Below are 26,579 nucleotides of genomic sequence, written 5' to 3' on the forward strand. Positions count from 1 at the left end.
AAAACACTGAAATCATGGAAGCAGTAGAATGGTGGTTGTCAGGGGTTAGGGGGTGGAGGAAATGAGATTCTGGTCAAAGGGTTTAAATTTTCAGTTATAAGATGGATAAGTTCTGGGGGGTACAGCAACAAAATGGTAATTATGTGAGGTGAAGGATGTGTTAACTAACCTTACTGTGGTACACATTTCACAATATATTTGTGTATCAAATCATTATACTGTACTCCTTAAACAATGTTATATATTAATATCTCAATGTAATTGAGCTGGGGAAAAACAAACAAGAACAATAAAATCAAACTGGCATGCCACAGACCATTCCAAAGCAGTTGAGGGCCAGTAAGGGGTTGCTGTGGAAGTGGTAAGAATTGTGCTGTAACAGGTCTAGGCCAATGGTGCTGGGCACATTTAATTCAGAAAGCACTACTTTGGTATCACTTGAGAACAAGGATCACAAACCAGGATCTGGAATGAAGCTTCCCAGGACCTACAGATTGGGTCATAACCTCTGATAAATAAGGACCATCATGACACACACAGTGACTAGATATGCTATAACCCAGCAGTTCTCAAAGTACTGGGGATCACTGTGCCTGCAATGTCAAAATTATTTTTGTATGAATACTAAGACATTATTTGCCCTCATTATTCTCATCCTCTCATGAATGTACAGTGAAAAATTTCAGAGAACACATAATGTAAATATGAGATCAAAACAGAGTGAAATGCAGAAGCAGATATGAGAATCCAGCTGCTCCTGTTACGCTAGACATTAGAGATATGAAAAAAAGTAAATCAATACCACTCTTCTCACTATATTTTCTGCTTTGAAAATGTAATTATTCTTCATAAAAATATGTTATTTATGTTAACATGTAATAGGTTCATTATTGTTATTTTGAAGTGATTTAAAATTTCTTAGTATTAATTTCTAATAAGGTAAATATCAATAAATATATTTCACATAACAAAAGCTCTTTGGGGTCCTCAGTAATTTTTAAGAGTATAAAAGTGGTCCAGAGACCAACAGTTTGAGACCTGCTGTCCCACCTACACTAAAGGGTAAAGTTCTCTCACTTGGCTAACCTGGGCTTTCATCAGTCTCACAGTCTCCTTAGAGCTGTATTTGTGTTTGTCTACACCAGCTTGTTACCCATGCCTGGCAATGTCCTGCTTGAATGAAGTGGGGACTATAATTAAAATATTGATTTGTTGTCACAGCACCTTTCACTCAATACATGACCAAATCATATACAATATGTATTACATCTGTCACTATAGTATTACATATAAAAGGTGTTTAAAGCTTTGCCAATATTAACAATGAAATGAGGCTACATCCTTTAATGGTATCTTATAACGAGGTCTAAATGGGTCTAACAGTTTATAATCTCTTTTTTTTTTAACATCTGCATTATTAAGTTTTCACTGTTTTTCACTGTTTTGGATACTCAAGACAACTGGTACTTGTTGCTTCCATGCTATGCTAACTTGGTTCTCAGAACTCCAGTCTTTAGCAGAAACAAACTGTCTGGCTGATAGACAAGACTGATTTTTAATGCAAGCCAAGGTGTAGTAATAAAACTGAAAAAAAAATCTAGATCATAAAGTTCTAACCCATAGGATTATCCTGGAGCCTTTTTTAGCACCAAGAACAAGAATACTTAGAGCTGATGATCTTGCGGAGTTACATTGGAATTTGTACCAGCTATATTAAAAACAGAAGCAAACCAGACTGTGTATTTTTTAAAAGTTTACAAGGGCAAAGCACTTCTTCTAAAATGTTATTCTCAAATGCTGCAAAGTACCTTAATTAATTCTTATGATTCTAACAGCCCTAAAAGCAAGTCATAAAAATGATATTTACTTGGGAGTATAAATTGGAATGACATTTTGGTAGGGCCATTTGAAAATATTTAGCAGAGCCTAACATGCATACCCACTGACTAAGCAATTCCAGTTTTAGAAATTTGTCCTGAGAAAAGCAGCAATGACATAGATATAAGGATGTTCATTACAGTGCTGTGTATAATAATAAAAACATTTAGGAAAGAGCCTAAATATCTGACAACATGGCGCTGATCAAGTAAACCATGGTTCAGCATATAATGGAATACTATATGGTCACAGTACAGAATTCAAACAGTATATCATAAAATTACGTATGGCAAGGAAAAGTACTCACTATATATTGCTGAGGGAAAAAAACCAAGTTATAAAACTGTAGTATTATGTGATCTCATTTCTGCTTAAAATATGCATAAAAGTATGTGAAGGGTATATATACACACACACACACATATATATATATGTGTGTATAAATTAATAGTATTTATTGTTGAGTTTGGGATCACAGGTGATTTAATTTACTTCTTTTGCGGGATCTATACTCTGGTTTTTCTACAGTGAATATCTTTTCTTTATATAATAAAAAAATTAAAATATTTACTTGAGGCAACCATGCAATTGTTAGTGTTTTCCTATTCTTATATTACTGAATACTGTATGTACTAAGGGAAAGTGGTGAGGGGGAGAGAGAGGAAAAGGGAGGAAGGCAGATAGACATTTATATTGTTTATTATTTTATCTTGTATGTTTGTTGTGAAGTTTTATGTTAACAATCTGGAAAGAATTTTCAATGGAACATAGTAGTGAATAGTTAATGTTCACAAGACTGCAGTCTACTCTCATAGATTTAATTTTTTCCCTCCCCTTAGAATGCCAATTTTGTTGTGTAAGGAGCAGGTGGCTTTCTTTTTTATAAGTCTCTCTACTGCCCTGTCAGACAGCTCTCAAAACTTTTTTTGGGAGCTAACCAAGCTTTATCTAACCAAACCCAAAATGGCATATGGACTTCATCCACATGGTCATATGAATCCTTTGGCTGATAACTCCTGCTGTGTATCTAATTGGTTTTATAAAATCCATGTTTGAAGAAGGTTTCTATAGCTATAAGAGTGTGTGATGCTGTGGGATGAAGGAATGTAGTGGCAAAGAGTCTCCTTTAGCTGCTATACTAGAATCTGGTGCCCGTCACTACCACTATCAAATATTGGCAGTATATATCCCAACAAAGGAAGAATGATAATAATTTTGAGTGAAAAATTTCTATCATGCATTTCAGCTTAGATCTACTAATAACACTTCCTTAAATGCCTTGTTAGACAGTGAAATCTGGGAATAATTATCAAACACCATATACAGTGTTTACAATAGAATCATATTTCTTTTCTGTCTCTCCCCCTCCCACTTTTTTTTTTTTTTTTTTTTTTGCATAGAAAGTAGAATGCTGCTGAATGGTACCCAAATGTCTGTTGTATACTATGCCAACACAGCAGCTCAGCCAAAAATGTGAATAGAACAGTTTGCCAAGTAAAAGAAAACATAACAAATTGGTAATGGTTTCTATCTTGACAGAAAATGAAAATGATCCCTCAATGTGTGGTCACTCATGTGGACACATAAAAATGTCTTAGAAGCAATCATTTTACCTCAGATAACAGACCCTGACGGTGTAGTACAGCACTGGCTGACTTTCACTTCTTAGAAAAGCGGCAAGCGTGACCTACAAAATAGTCTGGGAACCATGTAATTTATGCATAACACACATGCACATGCCATGAAGTCATAATATTTGCTATAAATCATTTTGAATACAAGACTTCTTTTCCGAGTGGAGTATACTTTATGAGAGATGATCTAAATCACCAGGGACTTGATAAAGCTGAACTGGTTTATTTATGAACAGAAGCGACGCTGTTGCTTATCAGGTTACAAAATTTCAGTATTCTACAATGCAACAAAAAGGCTGTATATAAGTGCCCCCATGTATTCTGTAAGAATACTAAAGGTACTTTAATTAGATGTTAGATTAAAAAAATATACAAAAAGTATGTAGGTACATAGTGTAGAGTTCTGACTTTCTGGTTAGGTGACTGCAATTGCAAGCAGAAAGGAACCCCTGGTAATGGTTCCTTTACCCTACTTCCCCTTCCTTTACCACTTATTTTTATTCCCCAGATGGAGAACTAGCCAATGTCATTGACCAGTGGTCTTTTTTTCCCCCAATCTGGTGAAGTTTCCCCATTTGTTTAACTCTCTAATGAGGATGTTAGAACACTGATTGTATTGTGAAATCACATCAAAAACAAGAATGACACTTTCAAAAACACTAATTGATATCTGATGCTAATGAGGAATTCAAACTGAGAGGACACTGAACCAAGGGACTAGGAAGAACCTTGGGAAGGTAAATGGTCTTGCCAAGTTGAAAGTAAATTTGAATCCTGTGGGTTATGAGTTTCAAATGAAACTTCTGGGTTTAAATTTGTTGGTGACTTTCCTGTTCAATAAAAAAGGACTTAAATGGCTTAAAAGAAGGTTAAAAAAACTTATTGGGCATCAAACTGCTCTTACAAAACACCATCTTGATGAGTTAAGTGTAAATGAATCAGAAACACATGGATCATATTTCCTTAAAAAATGCATATGGATTCAAAAATAAGGGGAAGAGGACTTGGCAAAACATTTTTTTGTGTGTAGTGGCTGAACCCAAAACATTTGAAAGATATTTTGAGACATTCAAAGAATCCAAAATAAAACTAAACCTGTCCAGTCATATAAAAAAACAGAAAGTTTTTCTGTGCAAGTGCATTTATCTCTATGGGTCATTCAACACTCACTGAGCCTTCACCTTTGGCAAAGAACTATGGGAGGAGCCAGCTTCTGCCTTAAGCGACTTTGAATTTAAGTATAAACAAATACACATAAGTAATAGAAACCTATTAAAAGAGACCAAGGGTTTTACAAAAATTGGCATCATAACCCAGACCATACAGAAATCACATATCGAGAAATATACAAGTATTTCCAGGATCGTATGGTAGGTAGGATTCATCCCATTCAAATCATCATCACCCGGCCCTTTTGATTAAAGTTATATATAGTTGCAGAGCCTTACTTGCTTAAATGTTTTCTTAATAAGTGTTTTTATGTCTTTTTTAATATGTGTTCCAGCCCTCTTTCCTCCACCCTCTAGATTTGTGAGTGCTCAACAAATCTTGCTGACTGGTTTCCTGGAGGATGGGAGTGTTGAACAGAGTTTTGAAATAGGGGAGAGATGCTGTTTGGCAGAGAGGAGTGAGGCTATGATTCTGGGTTGGGGTAATGGCACATGTGACAGTTCAGAGGCTCCAGAGGGTGAGTCATGTGTGGGGGGTGACCCACTGGCTTGCTCACAGCAATGTGCCTGAGCCAGAGTGTAGTGCGGGCGTGGAGGCAGTTAGGTGCGGGGAGGCCTAATATACTACATGTGGAGTCAGCTGGAGGGCAGAGGAGTGTGAGAAGAGAAAAGCACACTGCTTACTCCTTTTTTTTCCTTTTTGCCAGTATAGGATAAAGTGCTAAGCACAGGACACATACAAGTCATTAATCCCTTTATTTCTTATCAGTGTCTTAAATAAAAGCTGAAAAATATCCAAAGATAAAAATAAGTTAACTATGCATGTATTGCTAGGATCCTATAGGTCATAATTTGAAGAGGAACTTGGTAGGATTATGAAATGGACTAATGAGTTCTAAAATGTTTGTGGGAAAGTGTAAAAAGTTAATGACTCAGAATCTTTTAAGGCTGTTTTCTAGCTGTTTAATGTGAGTCTTATCTTTTCCACAATATTAGAAAGTTATTTAGGGCAAGGATAGGGTCATATATTTCCTGTGTATTTTCTACTGGCTAGCACAATACTGGGAATACACCAAGCACTAAATAAATGCTTACTGAACTGCAATGAAGTAAAACGGTGCCGAGGTCCTATAATGATGAGGGTATAATGGAAGGTAAAGTCTGACAAAAAAAAAGGGATGATACAGTAGAAATATCCTAATAGTGTCTCTGCTTTGAGCTTGTTTGTTCATGGTAATATAAAGAAATCAAAGGCCTTACCATCCTTCATCATCTTCTACTTCTGTTTCAGAAATGTCATTTTCAGGAGTTTCAGCAATTGCTTGAGTGAGTTTAGATTTAAACTGGTTCAGCAGCGCAAGGGTCTGAAATAACAATTAGACTGCTAAGTTTCCTGATAAGGATAAATATAATTTCAGAAGAGACACTTAAATTTGGTAGAAAAGAAAATATCCTTCCAGGATGTAAAACACTTAATTTTTTTCATTTTGAAGGAAAATAACAAAACTGCCTTCCAGCTGCAACAGTGATTGATATTCACAAACCTTGACATTGCCCCATTTGCACTTGCACTGACATTTTCCCTCAGGGATATGTGACTATTTTCTGATTTGGGGAAAATAAGTTTGTTTATGTAGAAGACGTTTAAACTTTAAAATGCATGCTTACTAATAGCTAAGTTTTTAGTGTCCACAAGATAGGGAGGTACTTCACTAAGACATGTGAAATCAAAACCAAAACACCGAAAACAAATAGTATTGAACAAATTTCCAAAAATATAAAAATGTCAATGCTGGGGAAGGTGAAATGAATGAACATGTTAATTGTTGGAAGGTGCGTAAATTGGAGTGACATCTTTGGAAAGTTTTTTATACATATCAGAAACTTTAAAATGATCATTCCCTTTGATTCAATAATTCCAATACTGGGAATACATGTAGAAAAATAATCTGAAACACTGAAAATGGCTTATGCAAAAGATGTGCACTGCAGCAATATTCATACAAGTGAAAAATGGAAACATGTTAAATGTCTATTAATAAGGAGCTAGATAAATTTGGTAAAAAGTGAATATGTGATTACACTATTATTAAAATTATACACATGAAATATTATATGCTATTGTTAAGTGAAAGAAGTAGGATATAAATATCATGTTGAGTGTGTTTTTGTAAAAAAGGGACTATTTCTCTGATATTTTTATTTTTGGCTCCAATGCCATTTGTAGGTAAGAGGAAACAGCAGGTGCCTGAAATTTTAATCACATTGTCCCCTGGCTATACCTTAACAGTTTGCTTCAGAATTTGAGCAGAGAATCAGAAATTAGAGAAATGTTTTTTTATTCTGTAGTTTTAAAAAGTACATAACTGTGAAATGGGATAAAGTACTACGTTGTCTGAAAAACTCAAGTTTCTAATTAAGATGCTGGTACATTGAATTCAGTACTAAAATACAGTTGACCCTTAAACAGCATGAGTGTTAGGGGCACCAACCCTCTGGGCGGTTGAAAATCCACTCATAACTTCACAGCCAGCTCTCCCTCAACACTGGTGGTTATGCAACCAACTGCAGTTGGTCTAGAACTGTAGTACGTATTTACTGAAAGAAATTCACATATAAGTGGACCCACAAAGTTCAAAGCTGTGTTGCTCAAGGGCCAACTGTAATTACATTTCCTAAGGAAAAATGTGTGTGATAGTTCAATATGTGAATAACAAATATAATAAAGAATCACAGCAACTTGGAGGCTCCAGAATTTATCTAAAATATCATTAAGACCATGGTTCGTGAAAAAATTAAGTAGGTTTTGGTGGTCTAGAACCTAAGCTCAATAAAGACAGGTGACGTCAAAATATCTGCAAAAAAAAAGAAAAAAGAAAAAAAAATATCTGCAAGAAACAAAGGCAGTTATTGCCAAAAAATGATAGTGAAAAGTGCCTTATATGTTTCTGCAAAATTTAATGCCCACATGGACAACAGTGGAAAATATATACATTACCATAGTTGCTAAATGACGAGTTTTAAGGAAAAACTATAAATTCTATAGAATATCTTCATAGGCATTCTGAGGGCTGCTAGCATGTTAGGGTTTAGATATTTTATCTGTTTCTAGAGTAGCAATTATAGGACTAAGCTCTTCAAACAATGTTAACAGATAAAGAAAACATCCTTTGTTTTAAAACATTATTCATTAAAAAAGCCTTTCACCGAGAGAGGCATGGACATATATACATTACCAAACGTAAGGTAGATAGCTAGTGGGAAGCAGCTGCATAGCACAGGGAGATCAGCTCGGTGCTTTGTGACCGCCTGGAGGGGTGGGATAGGGAGGGTGGGACGGAGGGAGACGCAAGCGGGAAGAGATATGGGAACATATGTATATATATAACTGATTCATTTTGTTGTGAAGCTGAAACTAACATACCATTGTAAAGCAATTATACTCCAATAAAGATGTTAAAATGAAAAAAAAAAAAAAGCCTTTCACCTACAAACTTTTATTGTATTTGCTTTATAATAAGAAAAGTGATTATTGTAGAAATATTAGAAAACAAAGAGAAGCAAAACAAAAATATTTATTATCCCACCACTAAGAATAAGTAACCATTGTAGACATTTGGTATATATCCTTCAAGGCTTCTTAAGTGTTTCTGTGTGTGTATATATCTATATATTATATAAATATATACCTCTACATGCCTATCTCTATATCTATCTATCTATCTATCTATCTATCTATCACTTAAAAGCAAACTCCATCAATTTTTGATGGTGGATTTTCGCATACTTGGAAACGTCTATTCTGAGGGCATAAAGAAAAATGAAAACAAAGGAGACCTCTTAGTGGAATGAAATTTTAAAACTTCCTAGAAAACTGCGCTAGACCTGGATTTTATTCTTTTGAGTTGAAAGTGGCGAGGCAGTCTGTTTTTAGAGCCAATTAACGTGCTATTGGTATTTGCTCAAAGAAGGAGGACTGGGACTATGACAAACGAAAAACATCCTCTCAGCCTTTCTTAATTTCTCCTATATTCAAGATTGGACTTTCTCTAGTTGCATTCGAAAGGCAAGAAAGGACACTAGGCAGAAAAGCTAACACCACAAAAAAAAATGGGGCCCAATATAGGTTGAAGAAGATAGGATCTGCATGGAGGCATTTCTGTTTGGCATCTCCAGGGGAATTAGTCTTCTGGCTTTTGCTGAAGGAATGAAGGGCCAACCATTAACAGCATGCTCTTCAGCACAGAGCAAGCCTTCCCGGCATGAAGAAGCTGTGCTGAAGGGGCCTGCCCTGGCACACCTTGTGCATGCATATCTACATAGAAGAGTCTCTCAAATGGCCTCTGTGCTGCCAGTCCTGCCCCGGGTCCAGTCTACTCTCCATACTGCAGCCAGGTGGGAGGGATCTTCCCATAGTGCAAATGAGGTCATATCACCTCCTTCCTTCGATGGCTCCCCATTGCTCTTAGGGTAAATCTCAACTCCATAATATGGCTCAAAAATATCTTGTGTGAACTGGCTCCTGCTTACCTCTCCAGCCTCATCTCTTTCTTTTTCTTAGTCTAAGTTCCAGTCATACTTAACATCTTTTAGTTCTTTGCAAAAGAGGTCAAAGACTCCTCATATACTGTCCCTTTAGTCTAGCCATGTTATGTCCTATCCAACCCTCAAAGCTCAGCTGACAAATCATTTTCTCAGGGAGGCCTTCCCAGATTCTTATGCCATGTTAGGTCCTACTGTTATACATTGACATAGTTTCCTGTATCTAACCTGTCATAATGTTCACCCCTTTTATTAGTATTACTTAACTGCCTCTTTTTCCTGATAGCTCAGAGAAGACAGGGATGTTTCTACCTCGTTTACCACCAAATACAGTGATTAGGACATGGTAGATTCTTAATAATTATTTACTAGGAGGGAAGAAAGAGGAATGCAAGAATAAGAGTGATCCTTCACATCTTTTGGTAGTACATTCAGAGGACTTTTGTGACTCCATGAAAACAAGTTAATAAAGTACTTTTTCTTAATTTCATTTGATGTGCCATTTCTTTTGAAAACTGCACATGTTAGTTCTCTGTAATTACAATTTCCTATACCTGAATTCTTGTTGAATTTTCCCTATGACTATTTTCACACTGGGCACTGATGCATGATCTTCCTTACCAGTAATTAGGTGTCATTTATAATATAGTTCCTGATTAGATTAATTTATTCAAACAGGCTTGGGCTTTTAAATTTACTTTTATTTTGCCTATTTTTATTTATATGCCTAAAATGGCACATTCTCATGTATATATGGCAGCACCGAATATAAATAATTTTGGTCTGCCCCCTAGCTTTTCAACATAAAGAGCTGCTGAAGAGATTCATTTTATCAAGTGCCAAGTGCTGCATGGTGTTGACTCCCAAATTGATGAGCTCGCTTCCTGTCTTTTTTTAATTCTTGATTTCTGACAATCCTCTTACATTACTACTTAAAGATACAGGAATGACTTTCAGTAAGCAGACTTTTGTGGTATTATTTATGGTAGAAGTCAACTAGTGGACAAAGTGCCTTATTTACAGGCACTGTACAATTTCAAGTGGAGCTGCCTAGGCAGCAGGTGAGATGCTGATCCAGAAGAGATACCTTCATCATTTATAATCACCCCATCGCATAATATTCACTTAGTCAAAGGTTCTACCGGAGTATCTGGTAATATGTGGTTTTACTACGTTCCTTCCTGTGTTTAATAAGGGAGTACAAGGTTGAAACCTGAAAGTTTTAGGCTTTATGCCTTTATGTCAGGAAAGAACTCTATCATCTGGGTCTTTGCTTAAGTGGCCAAGGTCCTTGTCACTTCACCCCTATATTAATATATCCTTTTCCATTTTTAAGAGGTGATGTTTCCCCTTGTGTATAATCAAATTAGGCTCCATTAACACTTGAAGACAATTAAAAGGCAATGAACTGCGTATGGATTTTGGTTTGTGAAGTTACCTGGTCTTCACGGGAAGTTCCTTTCTTTGCCTGCTGCTTCCTCAAAGCTTCATACTTTTGCTTTTCTCGTCTGTATTCTGCAACAGCACCATCTGGAGCAGCCTCTTCCTCTGAGGAATAATAGAATAGTCTTAGGATAAATAGTAAAAAGGCTCTATGGAAGCTCCACAATGATTATCTAGATTAGAAAGTGATTGATGTTAATTTATCAACCAATTTTATAAACATCTTTATTATATACTGTACTATTGTAGTTGTTCTCAACTGTATTTATTTGACTATAAAATCACCTATCTCACTTTTTTTCTTCAGTTAATTTTTTTTTATTTTTTATTTTATATTGGAGTATAGTTAATTAACAATGTTGTGTTAGTTTTAGGTGTACAGCAAAGTGACTCAGTTATACATATACATGTATCTATTCTTTTTCAAATTCTTTTCCCATTTAGGTTGTTATATAATATTGACCAGAGTTCTGCTATACAGTAGGTCCTTGTTGCTTATCCATTTTAAATATAGCAGTGTGTACATGTCAACCCCAAACTCCCTAACTATCCCTCCTCCTAACCCTTCCCCCTGTCTATCTCACTTTTAAAATAAGTAAGGTATTCCTAAAATTCAGCAATACCATTTTACATTATTCTCTTGCCTTATAAGATATAATCTTTCAATATTGGTTGATTTTCCAATTACCTGCCACTTTTGCTCCCCAGTTAAAATAATAACAACAACAAACAATTTCAATTTAATGGCATTATAAAATATAAATATATCTAACAAAAAATCAGGACAGTTACCTAGAGCAGATAGAAATAATTTTTACTAAATTAGAAATTAGAAAAAAAAAATGTATGGATTTGATCCTGCAGTAATTCCATACAAACAAAGATTAGCTAACATCTGGGTTCACGGAATACAGGTTTGCCTCAAAAAAAAAAAAAAAAGTACTAACATTTTACATTATGTTACATTTATATATATTAATGAAAATTTGTGACTTAAGGAAAAAAAACACAAAAACCTATCTCTTCTCATCTTTGGCTGGCAAACCAAGATGAGCCCATTGACATCAAGAATACCAGTAATCTTTCTATTCAAGCCTTGGTTTGTGGCTTGCCTCTTTGTTACCTAGTTTGAGGAAAATAATTAATGAGTAATATATTAATAATCAGCCATTTTGTTCAAGAGATTAGTTAAAAAAAATGTGTGAACTAAGAGACAAGTAGTCTTTTTATGTTTACCTAATATGATTTTGATGTTGGTCAAAGGGTACAAAGATTCAATTATGTGGGATAGAAAAGTTCTGGAGATCTAATGTACAGCATGGTAACTACAGTTAATAATACTGTATTGTATAATTAAAATTTGCTAAGAAAGTTGATCACCACACAGACACACACACACACACACACACACACACACAAACTGTAACTTTGTAAGGTGATGGATATGTTAATTAGCTAGACTGTGGTAATCATTTCACAATGGTTTCTCTAGTTCTTAGTCTTCTGAGATTTTTAATTGTCTGGCTTTAGGATGTTTTTCCTCTCCTCCTATTTTTATTTCTAGCCAAAAGGAATAGGCAAACAGCTTGAGAATAGCTGTGAAATCAGCTGACCTTTCATTATATACATCTGTGATACCAAGATTAAGCCTGCTAAGGTTCCATCTGGACTGCATGGAAACTATAACCCAAACACTTCTACATGGTACACAAAGTCAAATGCAATGGTATCTGCTGCACAAACTCAACTGTGTGAAAAATATGGTCAACTCTTCTATTTCCTAACTGAGTATATCACATCAGTATAAACTACTTCTGTTTATAGTGTGATCAAATGTTCACAGCACATTTATTTTTCATGTTTTTATTTCTTAACACTATACTCTGAGTAATTTCCTTAGCTCTGTATTTCAGTTAACTAATTCTCTGTTTAGCTGTATCTAATCAGTTTTTAAGATATAAACTGAGTCATTGATTTTAATAATCATAGCTTAAAATTCTAGACACTTGTTATGTTTTATCTTTCAGATTATTCTTGGAGATCCTTCTATTATGTCTTCTGACTCTCTCCCCAGAGTGGTTATTTCCCCATGTGTTTTCTAATTTTTGACTGTGTGTGTACCTACAGCTAGAGCTACATCTTCGTCATGCTCCATAGGAATCCTTGGCACCCAGGATTATGTAAGGAGTCCTACAGAGAGCTTTTGCATTTGTTTCTACCAGGAAATTAAGGGGCTCCATTAGTGCACAGCCATTTTTTCCCCAAGTTAATTTCCTGGCTTAGGATTCCTGTACCATATAGGCAGTGTACATTCAGACTTTATAGCTGTGCCTTGTAGAGTTTTAGAGTTTTGATATTTTTTATGATAGACTTTTTTTTTTCCTCCCACATATAGCTCTGAAAAATGACATGCTTCTTTGTGGCCTTCCTGACCAGGTGGATAGTTTTTTTAGTTCCTTCCTCTTTTTTTTTTTTTTTTTTTTTTTGGTGGTACGCGGGCCTCTCACTGTTGTGGCCTCTCCCGTTGCGGAGCACAGGCTCCGGATGCGCAGGCTCAGCGGCCATGGCTCACGGGCCCAGCCGCTCCGCAGCATGTGGGATCTTCCCAGACCGGGGCACGAACCCATGTCCCCTGCGTCGGCAGGTGGACTCTGAACCACTGCGCCACCAGGGAAGCCCCAGTTCCTTCCTCTTTTGATCCAAGACTATATCTCTGTCCAAGTGTGAGATTAAAACCTCAGCTTCTAGCTATCAGAGCCTACGTCTGGTTCCAATATCCCCCTGGGCAACTGTAGTGTCAACTTGCCGACTTAATGCTCTGGTTATGCCTCACCTTTGTTTCTGGTACGTAGGAATTTTCTTTTCTTTCTTACCTTCTCTCTCCCCGCCCCCTTTCACTTTCCCTCACCCTGCCAGCCCCCTCTCTGTCTCTTTCAAGCTTAGCTAAGTATTTAAATTGGGCTGGATCATATTTTATCCAGAATTTCTATATATTTGTAGAAGGAGAAAGTTCTGTCTTAACTCAGTCCATGTTGCCAGAACAGGAAGTAGCACATTCATTTCTCATGTACTTGAATGCCCCTGGATAAACAAAAATTGAATAAGTGACTGGATGATTTTAGTCACATAAAACTAGCTAATAAAATATAAAAGGAGTTTGAAAAAAATCAGTTTAAGTACAGAGTGCTCTACTTCTGCTTTTCTTAAAAATCTCAATATATGCTGGATGATAATTCATAAATAATGATACAGTATGACAACTATTTGTTATTAACTGAAATTTCTATAAAATATATGCTAAATAAATAGGAATGAAGAATGGGAGAAAAAAGAACATTTAGTAAAAACCTACTATATGTTAGGTACCATGCTAAGATTCTTTAACTATCCATGAAGAAAGTATCTATAAACCTATCTGACAAATTAGGAAACAGGATAAGACCACAATTAGAATATACTAAAGCTGGAACTTGAACCCAGGTCTCTATGATACTAAAATCCCATACTGTGCCCTACTGTCTTCAATTAAAACTTCAGTTCCGAAAATAAAATTTAGTAAGTGTTGCCCACATGCCTGACACTCTAGGAAGTGCTATGAATGATATCTAAAGCATACATGATGCAGGCTTTTCATTCTAGAAAGTAATCTAAAGAGTAAAATAAACATAATATATGTAAAAATAGTTAAGAGATCAAGCCATTGATTGTAAGTATTATATTGCTGATTCTTGGGTAGAATATTAGCCACCTAGAGAGGAGTTAAAGCTTACCTATGTTATAGTGTTAGAATAAAAAAAATTTAATATCTTAGTGACCTCTGAGATAATATTAGGAAATATATATAAAAGGGTTTGGTGACAAGAATGTCCAACAACACTGTAACCATCAATTTACTACTAGAGCATCAGTTTGCTAGAGCACTAGAACTTAGCTAGTGTCGCATGTGGATTAGCAGCAGAACTTGGGCTAAAACTTATGTTCTGACTCCTAGTTTTGGTGACAATCTGTAGTAAGGCTAAAGGTTCAATACTGCACTTTTCCCCCTGCGTGTTATAAAGAATGTCTCTAACTCTTCCCTAAGAACTAGTCAGAAACATAATCTTTGCTCCACTTGAATCTCTTCATTACAAAACCTTTTTGTTCTGAGCAGAAAGAAGTGATGACTACTCAATTATTGGTTACTTAGCTAATGAACCAATGGTATCCATCTATTACAAATCTCATTTTATAGGTAAAAGGGCTTATACCCTCTACTGTCTCAGTACCAGAGCTCAAGGAGCTAAAAGCTTCAAGTAGCTGCACATTCATTCATTTAAAAACAAAGTTTAGTAAGTGATTATTATGTGTCACAAACTGTTAATAAAGCTACTTATAAATGATTTTAAATAGATCTAGATCTACTATTTCAAGGAAATTTTTGAAAAATTCCCATAATAAAAACTTTTATATAAATAAAAGTAAATGTTGTTTACTAGTGATAATAGTAAACAACATTTGAAAACAAAAGGGACAGACTTTAGTGGATATAGAAAAATACCAAAGCTACTGACATCTCATCATACTTTGTATCTCATGATACTTTCTGGAAGCTACAAAGTATGTTTTAATCAAATTTTATACATACCAGATCTTAAATTAATTCTAGGAAAAGTACCAGACTTGAAAATAGCTAACATGATAGCTAACATTTCAAGTACTCACTATGTGCCAGATACTAGTACCTTGAATTACTTGCTTAATCCTCATAACCAACAACCCTATGAGGAAGTCATATTATTGACCCCATTTTGCTGATAAGGTAACTAGGGCAGTAAGAGGTTAGATAACTTATCTCAGGGATTATAAACTCGAGAATAAGAAACCATGCAGTCTAGCTCTAAAGTACAGACTATTAACCAGCTTGCTTATTTCTTCTTCATGTCTGAAACACAAGAAAACTTAGAAGAAAATATTCCAATCTGACATAAAAAGGCATCAGGTCACCATACTGGATGTGTCCTGATGAAATAAGGTCCTACCAACAAAAAAAGGTCCTGAATTCCTCCCAGACCATAATAAATGGGAACTGCAGTCTGCCAAACAGTGGGTTAATGAAAATAATTTCCTAGAAAGAGTTCTTTATGGCTTTTCTTGATTCTCCATAATTAATCATATATTGTCCTCATTTGAATTTTTAAACACTTTGTAGCTGCTAACTTCGTTATATCAGAGCTGCCTCTTTGTACTGCCCGCCTCGGCTATAAACTCAAATGGCAGGGACAGTGCCCTGTTTGTGGACTAGTATATCCCTAGCATGTAGTATGTACTCAATAAATAGTAGCTGAATGGACAAATGAACAGAGTGATCATTTTTAGATCTTAAATTACAACAGTGTGCATGGCTGCCTTATAGCTCTTGCTGGATAGAATGGCTCCTTGAGGGCCTTGTAGGGGGTTAGGTCCCCTAGTGTACAAATACTTTTTCTGTAGATAGCTGCCTAATTAAGTTGAGTTGTAAGGAATTAGATGATTTCTGACACTTATTAAATAGAGGTGAGAGGAGTAAAAGTCAACTTGAAGGCAATTATCCCTGATTAAGCCCTTGAGCACTGAGCTTTCTGAGTAGAATCCCTGTAAGAGCTGCGGCCATTCATTGCAGCCATTGAATAAATGTAACCATTCATTGAGGCTTCATCTCCTTGAGGAGCTACTGGGGCTAAACTACATATCCTCCACCCCAGTCAAAATGCCTGTTTTTTGGTTTGTTTTAGTAAGAAAATCCATTATAGAAATGATAACAGTGGGAATATTCTGTGACATTAAAATGAGAGCCTACATATATATATTCATAGTTATAATCCATAATATTTATTGAGTGAACCTGTACTAATTTTGTTTTGAAGATAATTGAAAGTGTTTAGATGATATCTTTAAAAGGTGAATAAGAAGAAAACTGGTTTCTCTATCCAATGAAACTGCTCAAATAAAAACTAATTCACAATAAAGAAACTATATAATGGAGGTATCTATATGCACATTTATGAAGAGTAGGCAGAAGTTTAGGCAAAGACTGGGCTAAAAGTTTAATTTTTTCTGTACTATGAACTAAAGTAAGAAATCTGCAATTTATTAATTTCATTTAACCTATTTTTATTTTCAGCATATTTTTAATTCTACAAATCAAACAATGCTGGCTCCATCTGGTGGTCAAAATAAGCCTCTGTAGCTTCATGAAAATTAGTCAAAACTGGTTAAATAATTTAGGGACTACATGAAATAATATGCTTGAACATTGAACACTGAAGTATGCTTCAGCACCGAACGTTAAGTGGAATTGTCTACATTTACACAAATTTTTAATTTTTCTTTCTCTGTTGTTCATCCTAGCCTCATTTCTTCATGTTATTTTGGAGTTTAAAATAATTCTCAAAAGAAAGTAATATAGAATATTTTCCTCTGTGTTTTTCTATTAGCTGATTTGAGAAATGTGAAGGTAACAAGTTATAAAACAGGTAAATTTATCCACATTTTCAGACTGTATTCCATTTTGGAATATAAACTATAAAAATACTGATTTTCAGTTGTATTTTCCATTAGGCACTTCCAGGAGGGCTGGCTAGTGAATATATGATAGTTCATATCTAGTTTTAAATTTAGTACAAAAGGAATATGTCCAGAATCACAAGACAAAAATATTAATACTAAGAAGTTCTTAGAGGGTAATAACTTGCTCATTTTACAGATGAGAAAACTGAGGCTTAGCGAGGTTAAATGATTATGCCAAGCTGGGAATATCAGAAACCAGATTTTTTGATAACCCAATGTTGTTTCCTCTCTATATACACTGCTATGTGTACTTTCTCTTTGTAGTACATAATCACTGCAGATATATGTCATTACAATCTAACAATCACTTTGAAATTCTATACAGTTGTCCCTCAGTATCTGTGGGGAATTGGTTCCAGGACCCCCAATGCCCATACTGAAATCCAAGGATGCTCAAGTTCCTTATATTTGCATATAACCTATGTACATCCTCCCTGTACATCCTCCCATCTCCTTTAAATCATCTCTAGATTACTCATAATACCTAATACAATGTAAATGCTACGTAAATAGTTGCTGGTGTGCAGCAAATTCAAGTTTTGCTTTCTGGAACGTTCTGGAATTTTTTTCTTCCCAGAATATGGTCTACCCAAGGTTGGCTGAATCTGTGGATGGGGAACCCATGGATATGGAGGGCTGACCGTACATTTACAGTACACTGTGACCATTTATAAAATGGCATGAATATCCAATATAGGTGTAGTTCTCTAATTAGAAGTTTTCTTAATTTTTACTTTTGTTACTTTCCCTTAAGATATTAGTAATTAAAAAAAAAACTTGTTTTGAAAGCTCCACTCCTTTCCAAATACAAAATTTTGCCTTTTTTTTAGAGTATTATACATTGCTTTGTTGAGTTTATAATTCAAATAGCAGTCATGTTGGTAATAACTTATAGTCATAACATCACATAAATTAATTACCACAAAGTATATATTACATTAAAAATCAACTCCAATAAAGTTAAGTGAACTTATCTAATGAATTAAGAGATAAGAGAACTTAGATTGGTAAAAACAGGTTCTGAACACTAAACATTAAATTGATTTAAATTAGGCTTAATTGTCTTATCTTTTACTAATGAAGTTTTTAATTGTACAGACTCTCTGATAAGCTTTTTATCAGATGTTTCTCCATTCTTATTAATAATGAGCACAAGAAACAATTACAATATATAAATAGGTACTGAGGGACATGAATGGCTTCTCTTCTGGGGGCTCCAGCTTCCCACCTGTTGGCTGTAGTCTGTGCTCCTGTTCACTTTTACCTCATTCCCCCTCACGTGGACTTCAAGACCAGCACAAGGTTGATTGATGTTGCCCCCAGGCCCCTCAACAAAGCACGCTTTGTATTTCTCCATATGGTGTGACCCACAATTCTTGTAGTTTGATGGCCATTTTGACAACATCCCTAGGTTGTCCTGTCATTCTGGGTGTGGAGCCTACAAATTATATACTCTATGTTTTAGCAATAAGAAGAAAGCCCCGAATTCTTCAAGATATAAAGATTTCATGAAGCCAATCAAGGAGAACACTAAAGAAAGAAAGAATTGCTATCTAAAAATCACCTAAGGCTATGGTTAACCTAGCAAATTCAACACTGCAGAATATCATGCTTGCTAACAGTACTTAAAGGAGGGTTCTATTATTTGGTAATAAACTCATGAGATACTTTGCTTCAAATAATTATGAGGGTTTCCAAACTGGTTCAAAATAGTCCTCATGTGTGGTATGTCAGAGTATTCTTCCTGTTCTCTATGTGACTGAGGAAACTGAAGCAATAAAGTGGCTTCTAAAATACAAGTACGACCACTACTACCAGCACCATCACCAGTTTTTAAGACCTAGCATGTCTGAGATACAATACTAGGAACTCTCTGCCTACTTTCTCACTTAACTTAATGCTGTAACAACAGAAGGAGTATTATTGTCTCCATTTTATGCATGAGGAAACAGAGGTTCAGAGATGTTAAGTATCTTGCCCAAGGTTATATGGCTAATAAATGATAGAGCAAGGAATTGAAATCAGGGCCATCAGACTTCAAAGCCCATGCCTTTTCTACCCTATTATACTGCAGACAGTTATGGAGGGGGGCACTGTTATGTATGAGAGTGAGGGACACAAAGGCAGTTCTGATGTGGAGGAGCTTATAGGCTGGAAAGTGGATAAGACATACTCTTTAACTGTGTGGTGGTGCAAATGACATATGAGAGGTCCTGATAAAGTACTTATAAAATTTATGCAGAGGAGAAGAGGGAAAGTTGGGTGGAGGAAGTGGCAGTATAACTGGGCCTTAAGGGAGAAATAAGATTTAGCCACAGCAGGTAGAAGAGACAACATAACCAAAGCATGAAAGCAACATAGTGCAGGATACACACAAGGAAGAGGAAAAATGTTTTGTGAAAATGAAGAATGGGTAAATAAAATGGGGAATAGGGAAAATAAGATAAAAATCTGATCATGTAAGGAATCTGAACTTCATTAGGGGAAGCAAGGAGTGAAATGGAGCAGGGCCCTATGGTCTGCATGACCATGCCCGCAGCCTGCCTTTTGTCTGTGGAAGAACTTTAGCCAAAGAATAAGTTTAATCAGAGAAGTGAGAAAATGCAGAAGCAAAGAAAAGCAGTCAAACAGGACAAAACAATAATGGTTTAGTCAGTAAGCAAAGTCAAGGGCCTTTAGTTCCTTCTCAAGGGCTACAGATAATATTGAGCCGTATCCTGTGAACTTGTGAGCTGTCTTACAGATACTAAAAGCCCCATCAGGTGGAAGAAGTTAACTACATGATGACCAGGCTGTAGCCATGACAGAAGCTGTCACAATTCCGAGAATTTGCCTCAAAGAACTGGAAACAAACCGACCCTGGAACTGAAGACTAACTGTACCTCAAACGATCAAGATGACGCTGATCAGACCACCCATGACCAATTTCAAGATGCCTGTCAGAGCTGACTGTAGCCACCTCCCTCAGCCTATAAGAGCTCTTGCCCACTGGTTGTAGGGCAGGGAGTCGGCCTCTGACGGGTGTTCCCTGCACCCTCCACCCCTGGTTGCCAGCATCCGAAATAAAGCAAACTTTCCTTTCCACCAACCTTGCTTTTTTATTGGCTTTTGAGCGGTGAACAACCGGACCCTACTTTTGGTTACAGGAGGAGCCACAATCTATACCTTGCGGGTCACAAGTGTTTGTGAGCCTTTTAGAAAATGAAATGAAGTGTGCTGAACTACCCTAGATTGTTGTGTTGCTTGAACTCATTTCTAAGAATTTTTTTAAAGGGTGTTTTCTTATTAAGGTACTAGCTTAAGTTAGCTAATAAAATTACAGTGCCAAGTTTCCTGACATCCATACTTCTCTTAATCAATGAAAACAATGCTTTTCCCAAGTTCAGTGACCAATGGAGCAAAGGCAAGTGAGTAAGAGAGAGAGAGAGAGAGACAAAGAAAGAAACCGACTCCCCAAATCTTGTTGGAATTTCTCCCTAATTATTTTAGAAAGAAACTTTGAAAAATATCCTGGTAAAATAAATTTCCCACATCTATCAGAATATTCTAATTTAAATATGAAAATATGAGGCATTATTTGAAAGGACCATACTCAGTGTTTCTGGCTCTGTTCAGTATCTCAGATTTTTTTTTTTTTTACCTGCCTAGACTGTTCTATAATCTGGTTCAGATTTTACCCCTTCTTCCCCAACCCCCATCTTTAATGATATCTCTAACAAGCTACATCTTGAGATGAAGTGAGGGTAGAAAAAAAGGTAATCAAACTATGCTTCATCTGAAGTTGACTGTGTCCAAATATGCCTTCTGGAACCTGGGGTTAGAGGGTGAGTTGGATGGGGGTCACCTTGCTCAATCTTAGTGGTAATGCTGTGAATTGTAGGCCAGTCCTCAGTCTGCTGATTCTGGCTTCATGCTAACAGGTCATATTGCTTGTGGCTTCTTTTATTTTATTTTTAAAGGAAACAATGCTTTGCAGTTTTATACAGTAGCGGAAAGAGTATTGGACCGAAGATCTGACTCCTCAAATCTACTGTTTAAGTTAGGGTGAGTACAAAATATCTTTAATACTTTGGTTTCTTTCTTTGAAAAATGGACACAATAATACTTGTTTAATCTACTTCTCAGGACTGTTACAGAACTAAATGTAATGAGGCATGTGACAGGATTTTTAAACTATTCATGTTATATAAGTAGGAGGTATTATTTGGCAGAGAATACAGGGCACCATATTTTATGTCTATAAGCTACTTATAGCTATGGTTCCCTGCAAATGATTAAATCTCATTTGAAGAAGCAAAGAGTAGACACAATATTTTTCATTTTATTAACATACTTGTTTGAATAAAAAATAGTTCTGTATATTAAATCTTTTCAAAGAACCAATAAAACTTATAATTGGAAGAAATGTGGAAAATCCTTTTGTGACATGCATTATCAGAACAATTTGTATTTTTCCATATTTGAATGTTCAAGGTAGCATTCTTAATATGAGGCTTACTTACAATTCTGAATTTGCTTAAGAATAAGCAGTATCTGCTGGCATGCTGGTAGGATGGAAAATGCTTTGCTACTCCTATCTTCTACCTGTAGCTAACACTTATACAAATAGTGCTTTCCATGTGCCAGTCATTCTAAATGCTTTATCAATAATACATCACTTAAATACAATAAGGAAGTAGCTGCCACTAGAAAGACCAGGGCCTTACACTTGGAAACCCATCCTTTTGGAAAAAACTGAAAACTAAAAAAAGTTATGTGATGAGTGAATGTCAGTGAGCTGTCACTGAAAAGGGTGCCAAAGTTGGATCCAAGCTGTGAGTTTCTTGAGGGCAGGGACTTTTCTGCTTTATTTGCCATTTTGTGTCTAGAGCCTAAAATAGTGCCTATATGTTTTCCAGCATTTGATAAAATATTATTATAATGAATACATTTTTTAAAAAAGGGAAGTGATATTTCAGAGGAAAGTGGATTCTTAAAGAAAGAAATTGAGAGTGGGAAATGGTAGTGTGTCAAAGCAGAGTAGGCTGAAAAACTGGTCTTCTTTGTCTCAAACCATGAAGAGCTGTAATCATTAGGTGCTATCTTAGGCTTAATGTCCCTGAACATTTCTTATATGGTACCCACAGCCAAAAAATGATCAGGAAACAATCAAAATATTATACTCATCAAGGTGGTTTATCAACTAAAGTTGAAGTATCTAAACTCTATGGTACAAAAACACATTTGCTGGATTAAAAAAAATGATTTAAAACGTGCCTAAGTTTTCAAATGGCATTAATTAATCTTTTAATGAAGAAGGATTATTTCAGTTTGTTTGTCTGATTAATTTCATAAACTAAAATCGTTACCAAAGCAATCTTACACTTTTTTCTTGGTGAAGTGGAAAATTTCTCACCCTCTTATTTTGGATTAGAACAGAATTACAGACACATTCTCACTGATTAATTTTAAAAAATCTTTGGCTTAGTCATAAAAGAAAGCCAGCACATTAAATGGACTGGGTTCAATATTTTTAGTTAGCAACTCTACATTCTGTTTCCAGCTTTGTCACTCACTGGAGTAAAGGCTTGAGTCGACCTCACAAATGCTTGGTCTCTATTTTCTTAGATGGTAAACTCAGTATTAATTACTACTGCCTTAAGAGTATATAATGTCGGACTTCTCTGGTGGCGCAGTGGTTAAGAATCTGCCTGCCAGTGCAGCGGACACGGGTTCGAGCCTTGGTCCGGGAGGATCCCACATGTGGCAGAGCAACTAAGCCCGTGCGTCACACCTACTGAGCCTGCGCTCTAGAGCCTGCGAGCCACAACTACTTAAGCCCGCGCACCTAGAGCCCGTGCTCTGCAACAACAGAAGCTACCGCAGTGAGAAGCCCACGTGCCACAACAAAGAGTAGCCCCTGCTCACCACAACTAGAGAGAGAAAACCCGTGCGCAGCAACGAAGACCCAACACGGCCAAAAATGAAATAAATAAATAAAAAGTATTTTTTAAAAAAGAGTATATAATGTAGTAAATTAATCACTGTGATATGCCGTTAAAATACCCAGAATAATGAGTGTGAATAATAGAAAAATAAGCAAGCCAATCTTGAGAAATATTTCTGAGAAACTAAGTTGACTGGATTCTATCCCAATAGTCTGCCCAGAATCTTCACAAGATACCACAGACTAGCAAAGTCTTTGGCTGTAGCAGAATAAATATTACAACCATTTTCTCTTCAACCACAGCCAAACTGGTAAGAACAAACAATTATTCTTCTATATTTGCTTCATATGCAACTCAGCACAATATGAAATAAAGTGTAAGGGACTTCTCCATGGGTTTTATAGAAGGGAAAGTACAAAGGACTTATTTTTGATGTTGTTTTCCTATAGCAGACTCAGCCCATCTCCTTAAGTCACAGAAAATACTGCAACTAAGATGTTCAGAAATAAACCAGAAAAGAGTGGTAAATAGGAAATTAATGCTTTTAATTCTTGGTTGGGATTATTTGAAAAAAGCCCAAACTATAAGGTTGTTTCTAGAAAGTATCATAATATAGTGTCTAATATACACTGCCAAATAGTACACTTGACCCTTGAGCAATGTGGGCAGTTAGCAGTCCCAACACCCCAACTGTTCAAAATCCGAGTATAACTTTATAGCCGGTCCTCTGTATCCGTGGTTCTACCTGCACAGATTCAACCAATCATAGATCGTGTAGAACTGTAGGATGCAGTTATTGAAAATAATCCATGTATAAGTGGACCTGTGCAGTTCAAACTCTTGTTGTTCAAGGGTCAACTGTAATAATAAAACTATAGACTTACATATTAGAATAAAACTTTTATTTAATATTCTTTCTTAGGTGTTCATATATATATATATATATATACACACATACACATATATACATATTTATACATATGTAAGAAAGAGAATATAGATATTCTTTCACTAAACCTTAAATTATTACAGTGAGGGAGACGGTAAAAAATGACTGCATGAAAATTCCTTTCTATTCTATGTCCCAGACATACAACTTGCAAGACATGAAAAGGTGCCATACTTTCTCTCATTTCCATGCCTTTGCATGCACTGCATCTTCTGTCTAGAACACCTTTATTCAGCTGACTCGCTCACCTGAACCAGTAGCCTCAAAAATCTGTAAAAGTGAGAGGTTTCTAGAATACAAATGACCCACTGAGAGGTGAGAAAAAAAAAAAGTAAGAATCCTATTTATATTTTGTTATCTTTTAAACTATTATTTTTTGTGTATGTTATATATAGTACCTAATATATTCATTCAGTAGTACCTACATATGAGTCATGAACACATTTTTAAAATATATATTGGAAGTGTTCACAATTTATTTTACAACCAAAATGTCCATCAGTTAACAAGGAGATAAACAAAATGGGTATTACCATAAAATGGAATATTATTTAACCATAAAGAGGAATGAGATGCTTGATACATCCTACAACACAGATGAACCTTGAACACATGGTGATAAGTGAAAGAAGCCAGTCACAAAAAGGCACATATTATATGATTCCATTCATATGAAATATCTTCAACAGAGAAGCCTATAGGGACAGAAAGTAGATTAGTGGTTGCCTAGGGCTGAGGGAGGGGAGGCTGAGGCTGTAGCAGGAGATAGTAAAGGGTACATCTTCATTTTGAGATGATGAAAATGTCCTAAAATTGTGGTGATGTTTGGAGAGATTTATGAATATACTAAAAACCACTGAACTGCACACGTTAAATGGGTGAATTGTATGGTATACGAACTATATCTCAATAAAACTTAAAAATAAAATAAACAAACAAAAATCTTTATTCTACAGGTGTAATAAAACATTTTTTTGGAGACTAACGGTCTCAATAACTGATGCTCTTGCTCTTGGCTTAGTGTATCTAGAAAGCTATGTTGCCTTCTAGATTTAATTGCCTTTCCTTTGGTCCCTCAGACCATGAGAATATATACCATGCTGCACTGGTAACTGGTAATTTGTATCTTTCACCTGCTAAACTACAAACCTTATATCCTCACTCCACATCACAGATTAAAATAATTTTCAGGTGGGTTAAGGAATTAAGAGTAAAAACAAAATAATAGAATAACTATAGGAAGATATGGATGAATATTTAAACCATCTTGACCAGATACCTGGGGAGTTTCAAAAAATACCCTGAGTCTCACTTCCTGAGCTTTGGAATTTCCAGGTGATTCTAATGTGCAGAAAAGTTTAAGAACCATTGATCTAGTGATGAAGGAGAGATCAGGAAAGGCATCTTAGAGAAATGATCTTAAGTAACAACTTGAGTATGGAGGCAAAATCCATTACATATAAAAAGCATTCCAGGAAGAGGGAGCTGTGATACAGAGGCTGGGGTGGGAAATAGGTTGGTATGCAGAAAAATTTGGCCTGTATGAAGCACAGGATCCATAGTGAGAGATGAGACTAGTGTGGCAGGCAAAGTTTAGTCCGCGTAGGGCCTTGTATGGCAATGCAAAGGATTTTATCCTGTAGGAAATGAGACATCGTTAAATAATTTTATGAAGGGGATTGACACACGATCAAGTTTGTATTTAAGAAAAGCCACACACAGAATGTATTGGCAGGATCTGAGACTAGCAACAGAGATCTGTTGGCAGTGTGTTAGCAGGTTGTTAAAATAGCCTAAAAGAAAAAATTGTGGCTAAAATGGTCACGGTAGGACAAAAGGTGTGGACTAGAAACCTTAGTAAAAGAGGTGGAATTTGCAAGAGAAATGTACAAAGAACAGATTTATTTTGAGGATATGGCAATATTTTGAGATAAATCTAATTCTTTTCATTCAGAAAAATATGCAAACACTAATCCCTCATTGATACATGATAAATGATGTTTTCCTCTAAAAATACCTCCAGGTATCTAGACAATAAAACAGTTTCCAAAATAATTATCCCCGAGGTCATGGATTTCACATTCATTTTAAGAAATCTTAAATTTTTTATTTGTTAAGTAAAATAATAAATTTCCATGAGGTTATAATTTCTACATTTCCCAAATTTCTTAAAAGAAAAATCAAATCTCAAAAAGAAACAAAAAATACCCACTAAGTAAAATTAAAGCTGTTTTGTAAGGTACCATAAGCTCTAAAGTGAGATTTCAAAAGTCTTCCCAACATTAGGTCCATGACCAAATTAAAGTTAGGGGTTTTCAAAGTGACACTGTTTTCTAATCTTATTTCATCAAAATTATGTACCATTCATGATTTCTCCCTTATACAGGTTACTTCTTCGATGTTTCTTCAAGGTTCTATAAATTATCAAACTACTTAACTCATGTTACAGAGG

The 26,579-nt window shown here is 35.7% G+C and overlaps 1 protein-coding gene and 1 long non-coding RNA gene across 5 annotated transcripts in view; one reads left to right on the forward strand and one right to left on the reverse strand.

Moving 5' to 3' along the window:
• LOC117201672 (uncharacterized) overlaps positions 1-23,595 on the forward strand; it is a 68,881-nt gene extending 45,286 nt beyond the window's left edge. Inside the window, exons 2-3 of the long non-coding RNA XR_004483734.2 lie at positions 21,211-21,295; positions 22,859-23,595. This is a non-coding gene — a long non-coding RNA (uncharacterized LOC117201672). The remainder of the gene's footprint in view (positions 1-21,210; positions 21,296-22,858) is intronic.
• CWC27 (CWC27 spliceosome associated cyclophilin) overlaps positions 1-26,579 on the reverse strand; it is a 238,151-nt gene that overhangs the window by 62,341 nt on the left and 149,231 nt on the right. For all 4 annotated transcript variants that reach the window (XR_004483733.2, XM_033429886.2, XM_033429887.2 and 1 more), the window contains exons 12-13: positions 10,662-10,771; positions 5,942-6,045 (exon numbers count right to left, since the gene is read on the reverse strand). Coding sequence is in view for 3 of the 4 variants with exons in the window: in XM_033429886.2 (XP_033285777.1) it covers positions 5,942-6,045; positions 10,662-10,771 (214 nt within the window). In the remaining variant the exon portion in view is untranslated. The remainder of the gene's footprint in view (positions 1-5,941; positions 6,046-10,661; positions 10,772-26,579) is intronic.

Source organism: Orcinus orca, chromosome 3 (genome assembly GCF_937001465.1).
Source record: "Orcinus orca chromosome 3, mOrcOrc1.1, whole genome shotgun sequence".
In the NCBI taxonomy this organism is placed as follows: domain Eukaryota; kingdom Metazoa; phylum Chordata; class Mammalia; order Artiodactyla; family Delphinidae; genus Orcinus; species Orcinus orca.